The sequence below is a fragment of the Molothrus aeneus genome, chromosome 5, assembly GCF_037042795.1.
Source record: "Molothrus aeneus isolate 106 chromosome 5, BPBGC_Maene_1.0, whole genome shotgun sequence".
Classification (NCBI taxonomy): Eukaryota; Metazoa; Chordata; class Aves; order Passeriformes; family Icteridae; genus Molothrus; species Molothrus aeneus.
The window spans coordinates 4,739,099-4,761,623 of NC_089650.1; the positions used below are offsets into that span (position 1 = coordinate 4,739,099).

At 50.8% G+C, this 22,525-nt stretch overlaps 1 protein-coding gene across 1 annotated transcript in view; it reads right to left on the minus strand.

Annotated features, from left to right (window-relative positions):
• Window positions 1-13,622: 13,622 nt before the first annotated feature.
• The window catches only part of CECR2 (CECR2 histone acetyl-lysine reader), a 92,788-nt gene continuing 83,885 nt past the window's right edge, over window positions 13,623-22,525 (minus strand). Inside the window, exons 13-19 of the mRNA XM_066550366.1 lie at window positions 22,247-22,373; window positions 20,435-20,868; window positions 18,800-18,928; window positions 17,918-18,716; window positions 14,992-16,387; window positions 14,036-14,141; window positions 13,623-13,829 (exon numbers count right to left, since the gene is read on the minus strand). Of these exons, the coding sequence (XP_066406463.1) occupies window positions 13,824-13,829; window positions 14,036-14,141; window positions 14,992-16,387; window positions 17,918-18,716; window positions 18,800-18,928; window positions 20,435-20,868; window positions 22,247-22,373 (2,997 nt within the window). The 3' untranslated portion in view covers window positions 13,623-13,823. The remainder of the gene's footprint in view (window positions 13,830-14,035; window positions 14,142-14,991; window positions 16,388-17,917; window positions 18,717-18,799; window positions 18,929-20,434; window positions 20,869-22,246; window positions 22,374-22,525) is intronic.

Consider the following 22,525-nt stretch of genomic DNA (forward strand, 5'->3'; position numbering starts at 1 on the left):
ATTGGATCAACCATCTGGCTTTTTTTCTGTTCCCCATTTAATACATTGCTACCATATCTCCCTGCATCTGAATGCTTTTATTGCTCTGTGCTAACCATTCATTTTTCATCCTGTGTTTCCCTTTTTCTTGGAGCACCAGCTACATGTAGTGACTGGAAGGTCTCTGGCTGTGTTGTGCTGGGGGAAAAAGAGGAGAGAGGCAAACCCTTGGAGCAAAACCTTGGAGCTCACCAAAGCTTGGCTACTTTATCTCCATAAAGAGGTGTCCATGCTGCTGAATTTCTGGCATTCAGGCGTCACCTTTTGCTTTGATTTCAAACCTTTAGCTGGTAATTTAAGCCAGCCCTTTTGGTTGTGCACCCATATTGGTAAAAGTAAAAAACAGATACTAGGGGCATATGCCCAAATAAATACGTTGATTTATAAATTACATATACAGGTATAAATGATAGTATGCAGGTACTACTGTACTGATTATATTATAAAGCATAACAAAACTATAAATTTTAAAAGGATTATATAAATATGAAATTAATATGTTTTATCTATTAATAGTGCAAACTGTATTCTCCTCTTGCACCCTAACAGTGTTTTCCTCTACATGCAGCTTACTTTGGAGACCTGTGATGTATCAAAAAGGCTTTCCATGTTGGTGAAAAGCATGAAAAGCATTTTCACCCTGTGCTAGAGGTGTTGTATCACACCTGGTGCATCCACAGGGGTCTCAGGACTTCAGCAGACGCTGAGAAACTCCCCAGGACTATGAAGGGATAAGAGAGCTGCAGGAATTTGCGGGGGGCAAAGGCAGACGTCTCCAGGGGGTTTCCTGGTCACTGTGGGAAGCTGACACCCCTCAGCTGCTCCCAGCCATCGTGGGTAGGGGGTTCAGGGGTGCTGCAGCTCCCCCTGGGTGACAGGAGGTCCCTGTGCCTCCCACCCAAGCAGCACCAAGTGCCAGAGGCAGGGCAACAGGGGGGAAAACCTGTGAGGCTGGATATGGTTAGTGGGAGCAAAGGGTGCCTTCCCCTGCTGGGAGTGCCAAAGGAGAAACGGGGGTTTGGAAAGCAAACAAAGGAAGGGAAGGAAAATATCTTGGAGAGAAGCTAGAGAGCATGAGGAGTCTCTTGGGAGGCGCAGGGGGTGTGTGCACACACGTGAACAGGAGGATGCAGGAGCAGAGCAGAGCAGCCCCTTTGATCTCCCTGAACATCTGCTCCCTCCGTGGGCACCCGCCTGTGGGGCAGGCCCAGAGCCAGGCGTGCCTGGGACAGGGGGCTGCTCTCCCAAAGCTGCTGCTCTTTCCCATGTTCCACAGCTCCTCTCCTTCAGAGCACCCAGGCAGCATCAGCCCTGCTGGAAAGGCAGGCACTCATGGCTCCAGCCCTGGCTCCTCGCTGTTCCCAAACCTGCCTGTGCCCAGGGCAAGCACTTTGGTGCCCCTCAAAGCTCTGTGAGCCACGGGGAGCTGTGGCCATGGCATGGAGGGGTGTCTGGGCTGCAGGGAGAGCTGCAGAGCAGGATCTGGGCAAAGGAGAGCACCTTCTGGGGCTTTGATTTCAGTGAGGCCTGAGAATGGGTGAGCCCAGAGAAGGTGACACGGCCTCTGAGATGGGCATGGACACAGGATGGCAAGGAGGGAGGGCTGTGTTTAGTGTTTTGGTGCTGGCAGGGGCTAAATGGCAGCAGGCCTGGGGTCAGCACCTGGTGTACAAAGTGTACAACTGATCATGGTGTGAGGGGATGGCACAGACATCAAACCCCAGCGCTGCTGACTGCACTGCACACAGACAGAGAGAGTTTGGCCTTGGTGTGAGTCAGGCAGACAAAACACAGATGCAGAGGGAAGGGAGGTGGGCATTCAGCTACACAGGCTATCAATTGGCATGGGAGCAGAGGATCATTCCTACAGAAGGCTCTGGTTTGCCTTCTGCAAAATTGCTGGGGGACTCGTGTGCCTCCCAGTCCAAGGAGCGACCTCACACAGCCTAAGGTTCTCACTTTGAAGTGTGAAAAGTTCTTTCCCTTCTCTTCTTCTCCCCATGCTCAACAGATCCTTGTCAAACAAGGAAATAAGCAGGACACTTCTCCATATCATGCTCTGCTGTGCCTGGAAGTGAGGACACAGCTCCTTCCTAGGGAAAACCTGCCCTGGTTGTCCTACCAGTGATGGGGCTGGAAAGGAAGGTCTGGGTGTTACAAAGCCATGCTTGGTGTCCCAAAGGGACAAGTGAAACATTGCAACCCTCCCTGCTGATCCCAAAACCTAGGTGTTCTCCAAGGGCCTCATCAGGGGGATAACTGACAGAGGAACTTCCCAAGGGAATCTGTGCATTTCCCTAGGGAAACAGAGATCAGAGGCAGGGAGTCAGGGGCAAGCAGCCAAGGAAAGCAGAGTAGACTGGTATGCATGGCTGCATTTCCGCAGGGGAGATTTGTTTCATATGCAGCTATGTCTTCAAAGGGGACACCGGGGTGCAGGGGAGCACCAGGGATGCTCCAGGGATGAATTGCCCCCCTGGGAACTTGAGTGGAGAGGCAGGTGTCTGTGGGAGCCAGCCATTTCCCAGGGGGTAGTTCTAGTTTGCCGCTGATTTTCCTAACAAAACACAGTCCTATGGGATCTTCCAAAAACCCATGCAGCCTGGAAAAGCCAGAGATCAATAGGGGCTGGGGCTTGGGAGGTTGTAAATCTGCTGGCATCTCCCATTTTGCCCAAGCTCCTGCTGGAATTAGGTGCTGATGTGGCTGCCTGGTCTGCAGGGCTGGCTCTAGGCACAAGCTCTGTTGGACATCTTTCCCCACTCTGCTGATGCAGTAAATTGTAATCCAGTATCCCTCCTGGGAAAGAAAATGAAAGCAAACTCTCAAATTTCTCTTGTGGCCCGCACAGTGAAGTTTCCCTCACTGGATCCCACGTTGGGAAGTTCGAGTTTCCAGCTGAGCATCCCCCTCTGCTCCTCACCAAACCTGAGGGGCAAAGCCGTGTCCTTGTGCCCCCTGCCCCTGGTCAAGGCTCCCCCCTCTATGCTCAGCCCTCTCCCCAGGCCAGGCAGCCTTTGATGGATTGCAATCCTCCTCTGCCATGGTCAAAACAAAGGTCATGGCCCGAGGAAATTGCTAACAACTTTTGCCCACCGGCCCCGGAAGATGGGGAGCGTTCGTGACAAGGGGCTGAACTTTTTATGATCCCTCCACCCTGGCAGCCTCTTTGGGAAAGGAATTTTAAAAAGTGGCCATGAGGCTTCCGGGAGCTGACAGAAGAGGAGGGGGCAGCCCTGAAATGCTGCCCCAGCCCACGGCAAACCCCAGCCCCTGCCCCTTCCCACCTCCTCCAGTAAAACCTCTCTGTCTCTGCTGCTGGCCCTTGGGAATTGCCATTTGGGGGGTCTTGTTATGGTCCAGAGCAAGTTTACTTTTATTTTAGCACCTGGGAGACTCCAATACTCGTTTTGTGAGTGTATAAACATCCAGGCACCAACGCTGCACCTCAGACCAAGCTCATGGGTGGGAACAAGGGGTTCAGGTACATTCTCATCCCACCAGGCCAGTGGCTTTGCTTTGCCCTCCTGTGCCTCTGACTTCTCCACCAAGTAAAAACTGCAGCTCTGTGTGCTGGAGGAGATACAGCAGGGTCCCACCCTTTGAGAGATCCCCATCTGCTTGGAGAAGTTGCACTTTTCATCTCAATGTGGGAAGAAAAAAAATCAAAATATTTTAACTTATGTGTACATTTGTTTTTCCTAATATCTATTAGTGAACATTTCTGCGTTTAGAAATAATTTGTTTTAGCCAAAAACTGAGTCTTCCTGAGCTATCCCAAATGTCCTTAGTCCAGCCTTTCTGTGAGGTGGTGTCTCCCACACTAAAGTGTGGTGACTAATGAGAAAATTCAAGATGGGAACTTTACCTGCAAGATGCTTCTTTTTTTAGAGAAATACACAAAACCAACCAACACCCTTCTCCACAAAAAAAAATCCCACCAAAACCCAAAGCCAGAAAATCCCAAAAAAACACTGATCATGCCAAAGACATTCTGGTTTTTCCTTCACCATTAGGCATTTCCAAAATTCTGCTTTTAGCTCCATTACAGCTGCATCATCCTCCAGCTGTGGCATAGCCTGCCTGGAATCAGAGCTTTCCCAGGGTCTGCCCCATCATGGGGGTGAGTGGCTGCCATTTATTTCCACACCCAAACTGGGCACTAAACTGGTCCCTGTTGAAACTGATTAATCAAATCCATCCCAAATTCAAGCCTACATGAACAAGTGAGTTGCTTTGAAATGGCTTTTTTTGGGGAGAAGAGCTGTGTTTGGGAAGCATCCCTGTTCTCAGGAAGAAAGAGGCTAGAGAGAGAGTTTAAAGCCTCAGCCTAAGAGCTCAGGAAAGCTCCCTTTGTACAAGGGGGTGGGAGTAGCTTTGCCAGCCCATGGAATAAAGGGAATAGGAGAAGAATCAAGAATTCTGTAGGAGAAAGAAAGGTAGAAAAAAATGAAGGGACACGTGGCTTGGTTTGACACTTTGTCAAGATCAGGACAAGGCATTTCCTACAGCACAGATAAGCTTTGTCTTTGCCTGGGCTGCAAGGCAGCTCTGAAAGGAGCAGCTCCATCCGCCCCTTCCCCAGGACTGGTTCCAATTAGTGCCGACCCCACTCTGTGCCGGCTTAGCCCCAGGATTAAAAATCTCCCTGTGCCAATCCCCTCTGACCCAAACACTTCCTGGGACTGATAGGGGGACAAAATTCCTCCCTTCCTAAATTGGACAGCTTGCTCTTGTCTCCCCAAACTCTGGCCCCTGAGGAGGGGAGAGGGGAAGGGGGGATATGTGACAGAGCAGCCCTTCATCCTCCCCAGGAGCAAGGAGCCAGGGTCCTCAGAAGCCTTTGCAGGGGCTGGAGCTGCAGCTGGACTGGGAAAAACCCTGCTAGGATGTTTGACTTCATCTGCCTGCCCTGGACAGCAGGGGCAGCTCTGGCACCTGGCTGGCGGCTTTGGGGTCCAGGCCCAGGATGGGAAGTTGCCTACATGTGCTCCTCTGAGCTTCCTTGGCCAGAAAAGATGCTGGCCCCTGGCTCGGCCATCGAGTTTGGAGTCCTGCACCATGGAAAAATGTTTCCTGGGCATCTCTTTGCATTGGCAGCTCTGGTGCTGAGAGCCAGGAGAGCGTGCTCAGCTTGGGAGCAGCCCCAGCCTGAGTGAGGATCCCACAGGAGGGGCAGATGGAGCCCACAGAGCAAGCAGGCGACGCTGCAGGGCTGTTCTGGCAGGAGATGTGAGCGTCTGTTAGCAGCCCTGGAGGAAACAGAGGGAGATTTCACTGGATGGAGCTGAGAAGAAGGAAAAGGCTTGCAGCATGCACCTGGGAGCCTTTGTGCCCCCATCCTTCTGCTGTTCATCCCTACATGCCTCTGTTTGCTGGCATCAAATTTTAAGGAGAATCACCTTAATTTTGTCCTGATGTAAAGCTGCAGAATCAGCAGAACTGAGCAAGTCATTTATTCAGAGAGCAGCTGTGCAATGGCCAAGTGCAAGCTGCCTCCATGCACCTACAGCAGGCACCTCCCAGCATGAACCAGCATGGCCGGTGCCTGGCTGTGATGCTGATACCTGGTGAGGAAGAGCTAAGCTGTCTTGAACACCTCCCTGCTGCAACCCCTGTCCCATCTCACTTGGGAGATTGAATAAACAGCGACCAGCGAGTGCCCTTCTGGGCCCAGTATTCATTTGGACCACCACACACGGGCTCCAAAGGCTTTCCCTTCCTCTAACAGCCCCTGAGGGCATCACTGACCAGCACAAAGGGGAGTCACAGAGGTTACATCAGCTCCTCCTTAGCAGCATCACCCCATGGGCTCCATTCAGGGCAGTCACCACTTTTAAAGCAGAGAAGTTTCACATGGATGTGGGGGCACAGACCACCCCAAGAGCACGGTGTGTTTTGGGGAGAGAGGCAGGCTTCCTTGCACACCTGGGCTGCAGGAAAACCCACAGCCCACCAGGGACTTTGGGGGGAAAACAGTGACAGCATCTCGTTTCCACAGCTGGGTTGTTCATAGGCAGACAGCTGTGCTCCTGAACGGGAAATGATCCCCATTAGCTTTCCAGGTGCTCTCTTGTAAATGGATTACAGGTGGCACAACGGTGTCTTGACTGCAGTCCAGGGCTTTGTCTCTCTGAAAAAAAGCCCTCTGTGTTATCCTCCCACCCCCATCCACTTCCCCTTGCAAAGGAAGAGGGAGACCGTCCAGGAGACAAGAAAACACACATACAGCAAGGGTGATTGCTATTTTAAGAATGTACTTTATACAAAATAACCAATTCATATGGAAATAAAATCTACAGACCTCCAAGGATCAAGATTTTTAAAAAGTTCTTTAAAAAAATTACCCAACACACAGTATTAAACTAACTATTGAGGTAACTGTCGCTCTTGGGGAACAAAGGTAATCAGCAGACCAAGACAAAATATACACAATATAAAAATAAATAGCATTCCCCTTTCCAGTATTGACCAGGAAAGTTCACACAACTTTGCAGCAGCAGGAGAGAGAAGAGGATCCCTGACACTGTGCTCTACAGGATGGGGAGGAAGGAAAGGGCTCCTGGGCAAGGGGGGATGGAGAGGTGCAGCCCCCGAGGCCCTGCTGGGGACAGAAGCGCTGGGATGAGCAGCTCCAGTATGAACTCCTTGAGCTGATAAACTGAGCCCATCCAGTCCAACCTTTCCTGAACAGCATGGGCAGCTGCTCAGCCCAGTTTCCAACTGAGCTGAGGACAAGCAAGCCCAGTCCTCGAGTGTTACATCCCAGCACACCCAGCAAAACGTGCCAGTGCAGAGCCCCACTGCAGAGGTCAGGTTTCCCCCACTGAGGGACACAGGCAGAGGCATTTTCACAGCTTGGTGTGGGAGGTCTCTGCAGCAGCCTCAGCTCACCCTCCTGTCACCCTGGGACAGCTGCAAGCCGTTGACAAGGGCCAGGCTTTTGCCCCCATGGCCACTAGACCCTCCCCCTGCCCAACAACAAAAAGCACAGCAACATAAGAACAGCCTCACCCAAAAAGAGAAAGGCCCCCGTTTTCTCCTTGTGCCCCCGACAGACAGATTACATTCTTTACAAACTTACAATAATACAAAGACAACCCCAATGTTACCCAACTTCAGAAAATGAATGGATGTAGTGGCATAGGCTCCCCCACTCCCTCCCCAGCAATGCAAGGGAAGCAGCAGTGGGTCACTCTCCTCCCCCAGAGGCATTAAACCAGTGCTCCACCCACCCCTCCTCCAGGTGCTCTGCTCTCTGGATGAATGGATGGCTGGATGGATGAGGCTCAACTTTACCCAAATGCTCCCTTCCCTCTCTGCCTTCCCAAACACAGAAGCAGCAACCAGCTCTCTCATGGCTACCTAAATCAACCCAGCAGTCTCTGGGAAAGCAGGAACATGGCATGATAAAATGTAGGGCCACAGAGAGCACCTTGCTTCCCACTGAGACTGTGAAGACCCCCCCCCCCCCAGTGTGTTCCATAACCACCTTAGCCCTAAAACAGAACAGGAAGGTCAAAGCTGCACTGCTGCATGTTATTATTGCTCAGAAAAAGACCAGGCAGCAGCATTCACTGATCCATCAAGGAGGAGAGACAAGAGTTTCCACAGCTGTACACAGCATATGCACAGGCATTTTTAACCTAAACCCTCCTGGAGGCAGACATGGCAGGATCACGTGTGGGAGCCCTGCATTGGGACCAGGAGCAAACCCCTGTGCTGGCAGATGGACAGACACTGCTGAGCCTGGGTGGCAAACTCCAGGGGCACAGAGAGAACACTGATGGGCCACTGAGGACAGCCTGATTTCATGAGGAGGGCAAATGTGCCTCCCCAGCTGCTGCCTGTGTGTGTGCAGCTGGCAGGGCCAGCCCTGTGCCCTGTGCTCGTGTGGGCAGTGAGCTTTCATCTCTGCCCTTGACTGCAGGGCAGCCAGCAGAGGGAAAGAGGCTTGAAAGCTGGCAAGCAAGGAGAGGGGAAGGGCTGGCATATGATACAGAAGGGAATCAGAGGACTTTCCAGACTAAGAGCTGAGGCCTGGGCTCCTGGAGCTGCCTGGCTGGCTTCACAAAGGGAGATTGCTCCCCTGCCGTGTTCCACGGTTTGAGTGCACCAGGTGCCTGCAGGTCTCTTACTCATGGATGCCCAAAGGAGTCCCCAGTGGCTCTCTGGTCTGACTTTGTTCACAACAAGGGAGCTGGGCTCACACAGAGTCAGTGCTGCTTTTATTGAGAAGATATTCCACTTACTGCCCTTATGCTAAGTGAGCCAAGCGTTTCCAAATAAAAGGGGCAAAGCACAGAGGGACTTGCTAGAGTTGGTGAAAATCCTAATTAAGCCTCAGTCCTAATTAATCCTTTGTCCCCTCTTTCCCTGGTGGACGTAGCTCTCTCCTGGATGTGCTGTTCACTTTGATAGCCACGTTTCAAAAAGAGGAAGACCTTTGCCAAAACAAATCTAGGCCATGGCTGCAAATGAAGGAAAAAAGCCCTCAGTCAAGGCAAGACCAGCAGTGTTAGACCTACAAAATGCTCCATGGTCTCTCAAATCCTGCATGTCAGCCAAGGTGAGACAGTGATCAAAAAGGGAAGGGCACAACACAGCTCACTTCAAAGGTACACTTGAATGTTACTATCTAGTTTCAAATCCATTAAACCCTGTCCTGAATTTCCCTGCCTAGGGGTGGACTGAGCCTTGCCCTGGTTGTCCCCAGGAGCTCCTGTTGGGAGACAGCTGGAAATGGGTCCCTCCCCAGCTCTTTGTCAGAGTGGGAGGTGGGCAGAGAAAGCCAGCAGGAGCAGTTCAGTATGCGCTGGTTAAAAGGCTTCTCCTTCACAGTGTGCTCACCCCCACCATGTTAAACAGGTACAGATGGGCAGAGGCTGCAAGGGCAACCTCTGAGATGCTCTCTGCCTCACAATAAGCACAGGCTCTTAAAGCTCACAGGGGCTGCAGCCCTCCTTGCACAGCCTATCTCAGTCCTGGCCTTGCAGGAAGGACCTGGCACTCAGACAACTGCTTAAAGCAAAACAGGAATTCTGCAAGAGCAAACTCCTCTGTTCCTCCACTGATTCACCACAATAAAAACTTTTTAAGGGGTTGCTCTGATTAAGTACAGACCCAGTTGCATGGCTGCTCTGCAGAAAGGGAAACCAGGACCAACTACACCATCACAGATTGCACTGCTGGTCTTCTCCAAGCCACCCTTTGGGATGACACTTCCCTGTCACTCATTTCAGCACCTTCTCTGAAATTCCACAGAGCATACAGCAACACAGTCTTTGTAGGAAAGGAAAGCAGAATGAAGCCATCAAGAACAAAGAAACCACCCTAGCTGAACAGAGAGATGAACAAAAGCCTGACAGGGATCAGTGGAGAAAATAAAGAAAGGTTGTTTTCTAATTATACTTTCATTTTAAATGGAGAAGTGCTGGGGTGAGAACCTGCAGGGGAGCTGCCTCAGTCAGCAGAATGAAAGACAGTCTCTGTGACTTGCTTTCAGATAAGACATCATAAAGCTGATAGCTCTCCAAGACCCTGAGAAACCACACTTACAAAAATATACACAGGCGATTTGCTTCGGAGAGTCTGCATGGAAAAGGCATTTGGCAGACAAGAAAGAATCAGAAGCTTCCAAGAAAAGTGTCTCCTCAAAATCACAAATCAAACTAGTTGGGCCTTGAAACTTCAAATTTGCTTTCCTCTTTTGTCCTCCTCATTGCAGGCTGGTGCCTGAGTGGTTTGGTGGGTCACACCATGGAATTTATAGACTGCAAACTTCTTCTAAGTTTGCTAAAAGTCACAGTGAAGCCTCAGTGACTGCCCTTTCCAGCTGAATTGTCAGGGCCTGTATCACCTAAGATGCCCAAAGATTCAGAGTCTCAGGGGGATTTTATACAACAGCCTGTGCAAAGGCAACTTGACATCCAGGGAGCTTGGGAACACCACACACCACTTAGAAAGGAGGAAGTGGTGGGGGAGAGCAAGAGGCTAAAAAGGTAGAGTAGCACACAAAGATCTTCTGAGAACATTGGAAATTTTTGTGCTTGGGCATGGTCAACTTCATAATTGTTCTATGTATTATATAATCTCATTTAACATGAAATATGTGATTATAGTAAAACACATTCCCCAGATGGGAAAAGTAATAGCCAGAGGAAATTCTGCAAAGTCACTAGTTCAGGATGCTTTCTGAGAAAGGGCCACCTGGTAATATACTGTACTACAACAATGCTGGGGAATGCACTGCAGTTTCTCTGTATTGTGTTCAAAATTTAGGATAGTGGCACAAGCATGGCACTCAAAAGCCATGTTATTTTAAAGTGCAGCTACACTTCTCCTGCACTGCAATCCAACCTGTGGCACAAAACACCACTCTGTACATAAACAGCTGTAATGCTACTCTTATAAATCCCTCAAACCTATCTTCCACAATATTTACAAAGCAGCATGGTTTGGAAATAATAAAATTCACATTATCTGCTCCTCCTTACATTTTCTCAGGTATTCCAGCCCAGCAATCCTCTCCCAGGGCTGCTCCCTCTGAGGAGAGCCAATTTTCAGTGATTTGATCAGATTGTACCTAGCGAGATTAGGCTCCGATTTTCAGGGGATCCCTAGATATTGTAAGAGGGAAAGAAAACCCCCCAACCCTCACTTATGAACAAAGCATTTGAAAATCTGGAAACTCCAATCTAAGACTCCAGCAGCATTTCTCCACCTCAGCACGTCCTGTCCTCAGGAAAGCCCAGCCATAGCTCCCTGTATTCTTTACAAGTACTCTTCTAACAGGAACCATCTGTCCTCACAACAGCAGCTTGTTAGCCACTTCAATGAAAATTACTGACTACCTCAGAGCCATTTACCTAGAAACCCTCCAGAGGAGTCAGCTTCACTTCTTGGTTTTGTTTTCCACACCTGCAAGTCAAACCCTTCTCCCAGGTTTGCCTCATCTATCACTGTCTGACACTGCACTACCCTCTCCAGGCAGACCACAAGCAATTCTTGCCCTCCTTAGCTGTCTCCTGTTTTGATTGAGGCTTGGTCCTCACCCAGAGGCCATGACCACTAGAACCATGTTTTCAGTGCCAGTTCCAGCTGAAGTGTGCTTCAGCCTGCTTGGAGAGTTTTTATAGCATCTAAAACCCTCCTGTTCTGCAACGTTCACCATGGGCTGAATGAGAGCCCCATTCAAATATTCAGCTGGCTGTGATACAGAAGACAGGCTGAAGTATGGCAGGGTTCTTTGCAGAATCTACATCCACATTTCCAGAGTTTTCAATGCTTTCTTACAAAATGCTTTGCTATATTTTCCAGTTCCTCTGTTTTTAAATCTGTTGTTTTCAATTATTTTTATATCTACAGTGAAGTAAAGACTGCTTTACAAGGAGAAGCAACTGTGCTTGTCCCAGGACTGTTGTCTTACAGGAGTTATACTCGCACCATTTTGCTCCCTGACAGATGAATACAAATGAAAAAAAAAAAAACCTCACACCAAAAACCCCACCTTCCCTTTCCTAATGTAATGGCATCTGTAGATAGATATTGGAAGCCATTCCCAGTACATTGACAGATGTCCCAGGAAACTGCCTGGCCTAAGCAGCCAGCAGCTCCAGCTCCCAGGCTGGCTGCAGCAGTGGGTAAGAGCTGCATCTGGAAGCAAACTTGTGCCATCACATGAGGAACTTTAACTCCTGTTAGGCTTGGAAAATGCCATGGCCTTACACAGCTCATCAGAGGCAGCAGTACTGTAGCAAGAGAAGTGAGGCTCACTAAGCACTAACATGGCAGTCCTCCTTTTTCCCAACTATTTCAAGAAAGAGTATTTCTCATCTTTTAGGCTTTTTGTTCTTCCAAAAGCTTAGGACAGAAGGAGCAATGGCTCAGTCAGATGCTACCTGCCATTTACTCGAACAGCTCTGCCAGCTAGTGGCAGATCTACACAGCAGGATAAAGGCAGTACAGTCCTGCATCCTGGTGCAATCCAGCTAAAGATATGGGTGATGGCACCATCCAAAATAAGAAGGCAGACAGAAAAATCCTCCAGAAACTGGAGACAGTATTCCTCCTCTAGCTGGTATGACACAGACTAAAGGGCATGCTGCTCTGTCCTCCTGCTGCTGCCATCCTCTGTCCCACTCCTTGGCAGATCCTCTTTTCAACCACTGTCCTCTCCCAGTGCAACCAGCAGCCTGCTCACACGAGCTGTGCTCCCAGCAGCTCCTGCTGCCCAGTCTCATAACTTAACAACTGCCCTATTTTACTCCAGCTTCCCCAAGAATAATCAACTGCTTGTTAGCTGTAAGATGTGAATAAATGCAGATGAAATTCCTACAGAGCTCACTTGAACAAGCAGTGGCTGTCCAAGCACTGGCACAGACGGCTCTTCCCAGTGCAGTACTCCACTGGCCCTGTAGGACCTGCTGCTTGACAACAAAGTAAAACCAACTCCACTGCAGCATGCAGCCCTTTTGTCCCTGGCTTCTGAGCCAATCAACCTCCACATCTAACTCTGAATGAGTGCTTGAGTGCTTCCCAATTCACCTGCAACTTGCAAATGCCAAATCCAACAAATGGCTCACACTGCAGTAATCCTGCCATTCCCCCAAGGCAGCCTCTTGCTCTTCCTCCTCAGCAAAAGTGCTCAGGAAGCCTGTGGCACTTTCTGCTTCACTGCTGCTAAGAAGTGAAGTTAGCCCAGGGTCAGACAAAGAGGTGGGCACTTTTCTTGGGCAGCAGGGCAGTACAGATTAGCACAAAATTGTTCTACTGGATAGGTGTTGCTCCACCTGCAGCTGCACTGGTTTCACCAAAGTAAGTTTTAAGATGACCAGTTATGCTGTTTTCTGTTTTCTAGAGCACACATTTCTTCTATCAGAAAGGCAGGGAGAAGGGTACTATACTAGCAGAAGGGACAATGCCATGGGTGTCCTGCCCTGGTTTTAATTCCTGGTCCTGGTTTCCTTGTTCCCCCATGATGACAGGAGCTGGAAGTGCACTCAGGCCCTGGATCCAGAGGGGTGGAGGTGGGGGTGAGAGGGGAAGGAGGAAGAAGACAAGAGAGAGAGGAGGACATGTTATGCTCCTGAGCAATTCCTGCTATTAAGTCAACCGGCCATGGGGTCGTGTCTTGGTTGCAGAGGACAGGAAGGAGAACAGCAAGTCATCCATCACACATTTCCTCACCTCTCCCCACTCCCCCCAAACCCTCACCCTATCCTGAAAGATTTCAGTGTGATATGATTGTAAACAGTTAATGATTCCTCCAGTGCTAAGCCCACTACAAGCTGGGCCCACCCCCTCCCCCATTATGTACAATACATTCACCAACAACAGAAATTTATTTAGAAAGGCAACAGGTTAAATTCTGTAAACTGGATCCAGCTCCAAAACACACACACGTTAATACTACAAGTAAAATTCCATCATCGTCCTCTTCCACCCTGAAAAATATACCTGAGTTTAGCAGTCAATGAAAGTTTCCACCCCCACCCCACCCTCCCTACCCAAAAAAATCCCTCAAACCCTGAATGAGACGCAGTCTCCTGTCACAGAAAGCCACTGGTTTGGGGTGCCCTGTGTGGTGATCCAGCTGCTTGGCTGGCTGGGCCCAGCACCTCTGCGGGTTTCCAGCACAAAATCCATCACGGCGCCGTGCTCCATGGACCCGGGAAGCTCCATGCTGCTGGGGCCAGGGGAGGGTGGGAGCAGGGCCTGCCCCTCCTCTCCCTTGTCCAAATCACGTGTGGCTTTCGTCTTCATGAAGTCTGTCCTTTCTTGGACTAGCTCTGGAAGAGGAAGAACAAGAGTTGGAGCAGCTTTAGGAAGGAATAATCTCGTGATTGCATGCAACCAGTTCAAAGCTAACGCTAGCGATCTGCCCAAGTTCACAGCTCCCTGCAGTTCCTCCCACCCTCACCAAACACCTCAATCCTTTAACCATTGGGAGGAGAAAGACTTGCATTTCAGCTCTGCTCTCTCTAGCAGCCCTTACTTGATCCAGAGGCAATGCTGATGGTTTTTGTGATGTCAAATCTTCCCGGGCCATGGTTGCTGTAGGCATCTTCGGGAAAGGAACTTGAGCCTGATGCATTTGCATTCTGCAGTCAGGTTGAATGGAGAGAGTTTTAGCACATGAATGTCAGGAGCAAATCCCCACTCTTGGTTAAAACTACTTCACTGAAGGCATACATACAACATTAGCATACAAGCATTTGTCTTGTATATTCTGTCTGGCTTTCCCCCAAAACACAGCCCTCAACCCATGCCATTCCCCCAGTGGCTTAGCTTTAAGCCAAGTTCCCTGAATACTAGAAGAAGGAAGGACTTGATGCTGTGATGAGGACAAAACAGTAACAGTTGAAGGACATTCATAAAAACTGAACAGAGAATTGTTGAAGTAGCAGTATTTTCCACTTGGGAATAAAATGTGATACGCAGTCTTAGTGAGAAGTAACTTTCTGTGATGGAAATTTGACACAGAGAGAAGGGGCAAAGCAAGAGGACAAAAAGAGGGCAACATAAAGGTGTTCACAACAAGAGGCAAACTTCCACTTTAGTCAGTGACTCTGCCCCACTATAAGCAAGATTAAATAAAACATTTGCAAAGAAAATGGCAAGAGTCCGTGTGGTTAAGAGACGCTCAACCCTTGATGAGACATTAGCAAAACACTGTCAGGGGAAGCTCAGCACTGGTGTGGGGATGGGTGAAGCAGGCTGACAGGTTCTCCATGACAGCAAGTGCTCCTTGCTTTAAGGAGGTGCAATGAGACTCTCTCTCCATCTTAGCAATCTTACTCCAAGAGTCCAAGAGCCACCTCTTAGCCTTTTAACTTGACTTGCCATCTCCTGTGACTTGAAGCCATATCCCTTCAAGGGTATCCAACACTGATGGTCACCCAGGCATCACCCCCCTCCCACCTTGCCTTCTTGCAGAAAACACGATCTTACCCCGAGGGTCTATACAAGTCCTGGGGTGGCCCCCCCATGCCACCTCCACTGCCCCTCTGATCCATCAGCAAGGCCTGAAAGTGACCCACGTTCTCCTCTCGGCAGCGGTACAGGGGGCCCTCCTGAGAGAGGCCATTGGCCTGGCCGGAGGCTGGATGATGAGACAGGTGAGCATTCACGGGCGATCCATAGGTCCTGGGCTGGAAGTGGCTGGCAGGATGCCGGGATCCGTAAGGAGAGCCAGTCTGTAGCATCACCCCATGGGGAGGGAAAGCTGATGGGCCAAATCCCATCCCTGCACCCAGGTGTGGCGGGGGGGCTCCGTAGAGGAACTCCCCCGCTGCCACTGAGCTCTGCCTCTTAGTGGCTGCATTGTGGTTGTCCAAATCAAGAAACTCTTTGGGACTCTCCGCTCTTTCCTGGGACTCCTCGGACTTCTCATCTTCAGGCCCCAGCTCCTGCCCGTCACTCGGAGAAACCTCTTTGGCACTGGCTGCGTCCACGCGGCTGGGAGAGGCCATGGCGGCGCTCAGCGCCTCGCAGCCCTGCAGCCCCCGCTCCGGGAAAGGGGGCCTGCCCAGGGACGGGTGGGCACCGGGGTGCCCGCTGGGGCTGGCCTGGGCGTGGAGGGGTCTCTGCCAGTCTGAGTAGCCCTGCGGGCAGCCGTAGTAGGGCGGTCGCTGGTAGTGGTGGTAGGAGGGCTGGGGCTGCGGCTGGTAAGGATACGGCATTCCCTGGGGCGGCCGGTACCGCGGGAAGACGCCGGGGTGGGCGCCGCTTGGCTGGAAACCCCGCGGGGGGAAATGCTGGGGGTGGGAGGCAGGAGGAGGTGGCTTCCCCCCCATGACGGGGCTGAACCCCTGCAGGCCTGGGTTGATGTGGTACCGCCCGGCTGAATTGGGGTATTCCAGACTGGACATGTAGAGGGGATGAAACTGGTTGGGGGTGGCCCCCATGGAGGTGGCGTCCATGCCAGGGAGGCCGGTGCCCTGTCCCATGCAAGGCACGGCTGCTTCGGGCAGAGCCTTTCCCCCACCACACAGGGGCTTCTCCAGCAGGCTGGCAGCCAGCCCCTTTCCCTCAGGGCCGGCTGCCGGCCCCTCGCCCGCCGCCCCGTTCTGAGGCAGGGCGCCCCCTCTTTCGGAGGCGGGCCCCAGGTCCCTCACGCAGCCCGGGTCGCCGGCGTAGCCGCTCTCTGCTGACCACGCGCCTTTGCCCTGCCCTGCCTTCAGGTCGCCCTTCCCAGCGGGGCCATCCCCCTCCCCATCCGGGGGCACGGCACGCCTCGTGCACTCCATGGGCAGCGGGAGCTTGGGATGAGGTAGGAGTTTGGCGTAGGCCCCGTCGGGAATGCTGACGCACTGAGCCTTCTCGTCCATGCCCGCCAGTGCGTCCACTGAAAGAGAGGGAAGGAAGTCAAACACATAAGTAACTTTTGCAAATTTGGGTGATCTTTAAGAGCTGCTTCTTTTAAAAGTGCTCTTTTAAAAACTGCTCATCAGTTGCATCTCTCTGTGAATGATGGCACAGGTAGACACTGCAGTTTGCGAGCCACCGCTAAGTCACAGCCCCTCTGGAATAACATGGCACACGTGTTTGCTCTGACACAGAGGTGTGCAGAGGCTGCCCAAAGGAGAGGCAGAGTTGGGGTCCACATGACAGCAACATAAGGTGTTGGTGTACTGGCAGCTTGATTTCAGGCTGTCTTATCCCTTCTGGTCACAGAATTATAAAATAGTTAGGGTTGGAAGGGGCCTTAAAGATCATGTAGTTCCAACTGCCCTGCCATGGAGAGAGACACCTTCCACTAGACCAGATTGTTCAAAGTCCCCTCCCATCCTGGTCTTGAACGCTTCCAGGGATGGGGCATGCACAGCTCCTCTGGGCAATCTGTGTCAGTGCCTCACCACCCTCACAGAACAGAATTTCTTCTTAACATCAAATTTAAGCCCACCCTCCACAAAACCTGTTTGCATCCAGCTTGGGCAGAAGCACCACCATGCCCTGAGATACTACAGAGCTGATCGCAGCCATATTTCAACCAACTGTGGTTTGGAGATGAGACTGCCCTGTCCTGCAATCACTCAGTGTTCTCCTCTGTCTGTGTTCTAAATCCAGCAAGCTAAATTATGATGATAACTTTTAAGCAATGCCACACAAGGAAAGAGTTTCCTCTTAGTGCAAGGCACACAAGGGATTGATAAAAGATACAAGGGTTTTGATCTCTACTTTACCAGCTAGAATTAATGAAAAAGTTTTTTTTTTGATCTCTGAATTTTTTTGATCTCTACATTAGGTTTTATTTTTAAGGTTCTTTCCTTTTTATTATCTGTAGTTTACCGGATAGAACAAATGAAATTCAACCAGAAAGAAACTGGTAAGGGCATGCATGACATGTTGCCATCCCACCTGAACTGATACAGCTGCTCAAGGGCTTTTGGGCAGCCCTGGCGTGTGAAGATTTTAAGATGTTGAGAGCTCATAAGGCAGATGTGCATTTCAGAGGAGAAGCTGTACTTACACACACTCAAAGGAGTATATTTAAGGCATTTATTCACATAACATCTCCTCTCCTTACCTAACTCTCTGCAGATCCAATTTTTAAATTAACTCCAGGTGAGCTCTAGAAGCATTACAGACTATGCTTTGCATTTGCACCTCGTGGCACACTGATAACTTTCAGGTAAAGCTGGGACAGAGGGGACCTCTGGCAGGTCTCAGTGAAACAAAACAGTCCCAGAAAAATCTAAGCAATGCCCTGAGTAGAAAATGTATTCCAACTTCGATTTAAAAAAACCCCAAAACTGTGTAAAACCTCTGTTCCCCCCAAATATTTAATCAAGATTTGAATTATTTTCTGAGCGGTGGAGGCGACAGATGCAGGCAGGGAAGGTGAAGTGCTACCAGTGGGCACTGAGGGCGTTACCTTGGTTGCTGTCCATGTCCATGGTCTGGCCGGTTGGATCCTGTGAGCTCCCATTTCCCATGGGTTTTGGGGGCTGGCTGCTGGCAGAGGCAGCGTGAGCCAGCTGGGGGAAGGGCCCGGGGAGGTGCGGCGGGGGCGGCTGGCGGGGGTGGTAAGGCACACCCGGCGGGCACACGCGGGACGACAGCTGCTGCATGGCGATCATCTCGGGGCTGTCCAGCATGGAGTCCCCGCCCTGGCAGCCTCTCTGAACCTGAGGCGGTCCCCCAAAGAGAGCGGCCGGCGGCTGCGGCATCCTCTGGCCGGCGCCTTTGCCGGGCGGTCGGATGTACCCTGAGGGAGGCACCCCGTGAGGTAGGAAATTTGATTGCTCGCTCCACTGGCTGGGAGGCAGCGGCGGCCTCATGGCCCGGGGGTCCATCGTATGACCCAGGACGCGGGGCTGCAGCGAGGGCCCCGGCCCCATGGGTGCCTTCTCCTCGGGCCCCACGGCCGGCTGGCCGGCGTGGCTGCCGTTCCACAGGGCCGGATGCGCGCGGTTCAGGTACTTGTAGGGCCGGTACATGTGTCCCGGGGGCACCTCCGAGCCCTCGGGCGCCTTCCCCGGGGGCCCGTTGTGCCGCGGCGGGAGGAAGCCCTGCTGGAACTGGGCCGGTGGGTAGACGCCATCGGGCGGGCGGCCCAGCTGCAGGGAGCCCAGGCGGGGGCCCAGCCCGGCCACGTGGGGCGGCGCCGCGCACGCCTGCTTCTCCGGAGTGCCCAGGCGGTGCCCGCGGTGCTCGCTCAGTCCCACGGCCGGCTGCGGAGAGAGAGGGGGGTCTCAGTGACAGCCGTGGCACCTGCGGGGCCTGGGGTGCTGCAGCCCACGCGGGAGGGGCTCACCTGCATGGCAAAGTGCTGGTGCTGCTGCACCGGGTCTCCGGGATGGGGCTCGGGCACTCGCGGAGAGCCGTACAGCTTGGTGGGATCGGATCCACGCAAAGGGCCGAAGGTTCCTGGCACTGCTGGTCTCTGAGGAACGGGGAGAAATAGAACAATTTGTGAAGTGCATAAAAGCAGCAGAAGTACTGCGGGTGAGGGGAAGCCAAGGCTGGAGTAACCGCACAAATAAGGAGCTGGACTGTTTTGGAGGCACTGTGGAAAAGCTGCACACTCTCTTCTGTGAGGTGACACAGCCTTATCAAAGCCACTCTGTCACGCCTCAGCCACTCACTGTCGCCATGATATTTTCTGAAAAATCCCTTTGCCAGGATTTTTTCTCCTGAGAAGCTGAGAGGCCTCAGAAACGAAATGTAAACAATGGTTATCTGCTGCTGTGCAATGCAACAGGTGCATCTGTGATTGGTCTCATGTGGTTGTTTTTAATTAATGGCCAATCACAGTCCAGCTGTCTCGGACTCTCTGGTTGGTCACAAGATTTTATTATCATTCCTTTCCTTTCTTTGCTGGCCTTCTGATGAAATCCTTTCTTCTATTCTTTTAGTATAGTTTTAATATATAATTTTCTTTTAATGTAATATATATCATAAAACAATAAATCAGCCTTCTGAAACATGGAGTCAAGATTCTCGTCTCTTCCCTCGTCCTGGGATTCCTGCGAACACCACCACAACTCACCCCTGAACTTAAGGCTGCAATACACTCACTTGCCACCCAAATACTGGGCTGCAAGAAATAAGGCTGGAGGGGGCAGTGGTTTGCTTCAAGAAGAGGAATGGACCACAAGAGTATGGAAGCAGGAAGACAACAGGGAGTGTGCTGGATTTCCTTCAAAATACTCAATGCCTCCAGGTCTCCTACCGCCTCCCACTATCTGCAGCACAAGAAATACTCTAAAAATTCTGTTTGATCTCTAGCTAAAAGGGCAAGGGATAGCCTAGATCTCAGGAGAACAGCAGATACATCACACCACAAGCAATCACTGGTTAAAATGGAAAAGGCAGTGAAGGATGGGTGAGGAACAGCCCAGAAGGGAGGCAGAACAGAGGTGACATTCAGAGAAGAAATGCTGGGCTAAAGATAGATCACTGCTGCAGTCCAGGGTGGCCTTTGTTTGATTCAGTTTACTGCTTTTATAAATACTCAAAGCACAAAATGCAGTAGTACACAGATGGCACAAAGTTACCAGGCATCTGTAAACAATTGAGACAAAAGAAGACCAGATTGTTCAGCTTCATAAACTGGGGGGTAAGGGAAGAAATATTACAGCTTTCCATGCACACTGGGGCTACTCTCCAAGGAGAGAAGAGAAGGGGGCAATCAGTTTGTGCAACCTACACTGGGACATGTGAGCCATGAGAAACATTAGGAGATTGCCCCCACCTAATGTGGCAAAGACTTAAATTGCACCAGTTTAAATCTAAGGGCTGAAAGGAGGAACCATAGCTCTGACCCTTTATCTCTGGGAAAAGGTTCCTGACGTGCACTAAGGATTTCATGGTAGGAAGTTTCATTCTCCTTTACCTCCCTCCCTCCCTTGTCCTGATGGGCAGAGGACAGCAGGAGCTGCTCTCTTACCATCTGTCCAGGATGTGGCACAGGGCTGGGCATGCCGCCGTACTGCAGGGAGCGGGGGAAGCCTCGCCCATTGGAAGGGCCCACTTCTCGAGCAGCCTGCATGGGGTTGCCACTTGGGTCATCCACAGAGGACGAGGAGAAGGAGGAGGAAGAGGAAGAGGAGGAAGAAGCAGGAGCCCTGGAAGCAGCTCGATATGGAGGAGGTTTTCCTCCATTTTCCAGGCGTTGCTGTCTCTTGCCGGGCCCATCTGGGTCTCGTGATCGAGTCCAGACGCTGCCTGCGCTGGAGCGGCCGCTCCGCCGGCTCCTCTTCTCTCTTCTCCCGTCCTCTCTGATCCAAAATTCCTCGTCTGTGTCTCCATCTTCCCCAGGGAAGTGCTTCATCATTGCTCGGTGGAAACACCTCTCCAAGTTGTAAGCCATCTTTGTGTATTCTGCAGTCAAAAACCCCCAAGAATGTCAGAGCCTCGTAGAGAGAAGCAATTAAGCAATTATGCAACATCAGATAAATCATCTCCCCTCTGCCAAGTTTCTCCAAGGAAGACTTTTGTTTCTAACTAGTTGGCTTTGGTTCCTAAACTCCATAAGCAACACAGCATCAGTTCTGTTCAGTAACCCCAGCAGAGGACAGGCACACAGGCATGACAAAGTACCACTGGCAGCAGGGCCTGCAGAGTCAGCATTAACTCAGTGTTCCAGCCTAGTGCCAAGAATTACATTAGGGGAGCACCACCTCTGCTCACAGAGATGTGTGACCTGCACAGTTAGCCAGCAGGAGTGCTGAGAGAAGAAATGTGAACTTCCAGCAATGCTATTTGATTACTTTCAGAGGCTTTTCTTGGACTCATTCAGGTCTCTGCTGTGGGCCACAAGACAGAGGAAAATCAGCAAACACATTTATCTGTGTAGTTTCCAAAGCACTTGTTGACCCTGACACGAAAGCTATTGCCAACACCAGTGTCCCCACTGCATCATTTGTACTGGACAGTTCTGCTGAGATGTGCTTTTACTTTTTGTTGAGTGGATAGGAAGGAAAAGACATGTGAGAGGTGCTGGTAACAAGGCCTTGAAGCAAGCGACTTTCCAGTTGTTTCCATAAAACTAACCCTGAAGTTCCTTGAGGAACAGAGTTCTCCCATTGGCAGTGCAGGTATGCTTTTACTTGCAGCCAACAGCAACAAGCTGATTTGTTCTTAATACTGCTCTCCCTTTCTCACCAGGTGTTGCTGGTGAGACAGTCTTCAGTGATGACCCACCATATGGGAAATGATTTCTTATCTAAGCAACACATAGAATTTTAATTGGCATGGCAATTAAACCCAGGATTTCCCATTTGCACACTCACGTTGTTCCTTCAATAGCCAAGGAAGCTAAAAACTACATTTTCCATCCAAAGGACAGGCATGGTTCACTCCTCACTTTCCTGTGGTACTCAACAAACACTGGCAGTTAACCAGACTGCAATGCTTTTCATTCTGTATTAGTTACTATGAGGAAAAGGGGCACACATAAACACTTGAAGGAAAGAGCTCCAAAGAAACAGACTCTCCTCTCTTTGTGTGCTCTGCCTTCATCATCTACCACCATGGCAGTCCTCAGTATGCCATGACCCAATTCAGCCTGACCAAACTGTGCTAAAAGCCTCACTAAAACCCAACGCAGGTCTCAGTAACTATTACCCTTTCATCTGGTCTCCCAAAAATATTCTGAAAGAGCACAATCACAAATCAAGTACTGGTGAGGAGGAAGAGGGCACTGCTTGCTTTGGCTGAGCACTGCAAATAGACAAATGCAATATCTTACTGCTCTTACCACTGCCTTCTCCGTTGTACTTAAGACAGTTCCTGAACATGGTCTTCATATCACCCACAAATTCATCCTTGGTGCAGTACTGACCTCCATTCAGCTTCTTCTCCATGCTGGAGATATCCATGGGGGCCTGGAATACAACCAAACTTCCCTTCAGTTACAGAAAGCACAGTGGGGCTTACAAAGTTAGAGCTCAGAGAGGGCATGGGCAGCAGAGGATGCTCTCCAGAGAGGCAGCCAACCATTTTTGGTTTTCTTGACTTGTAAGGCTAGAAGGGACTG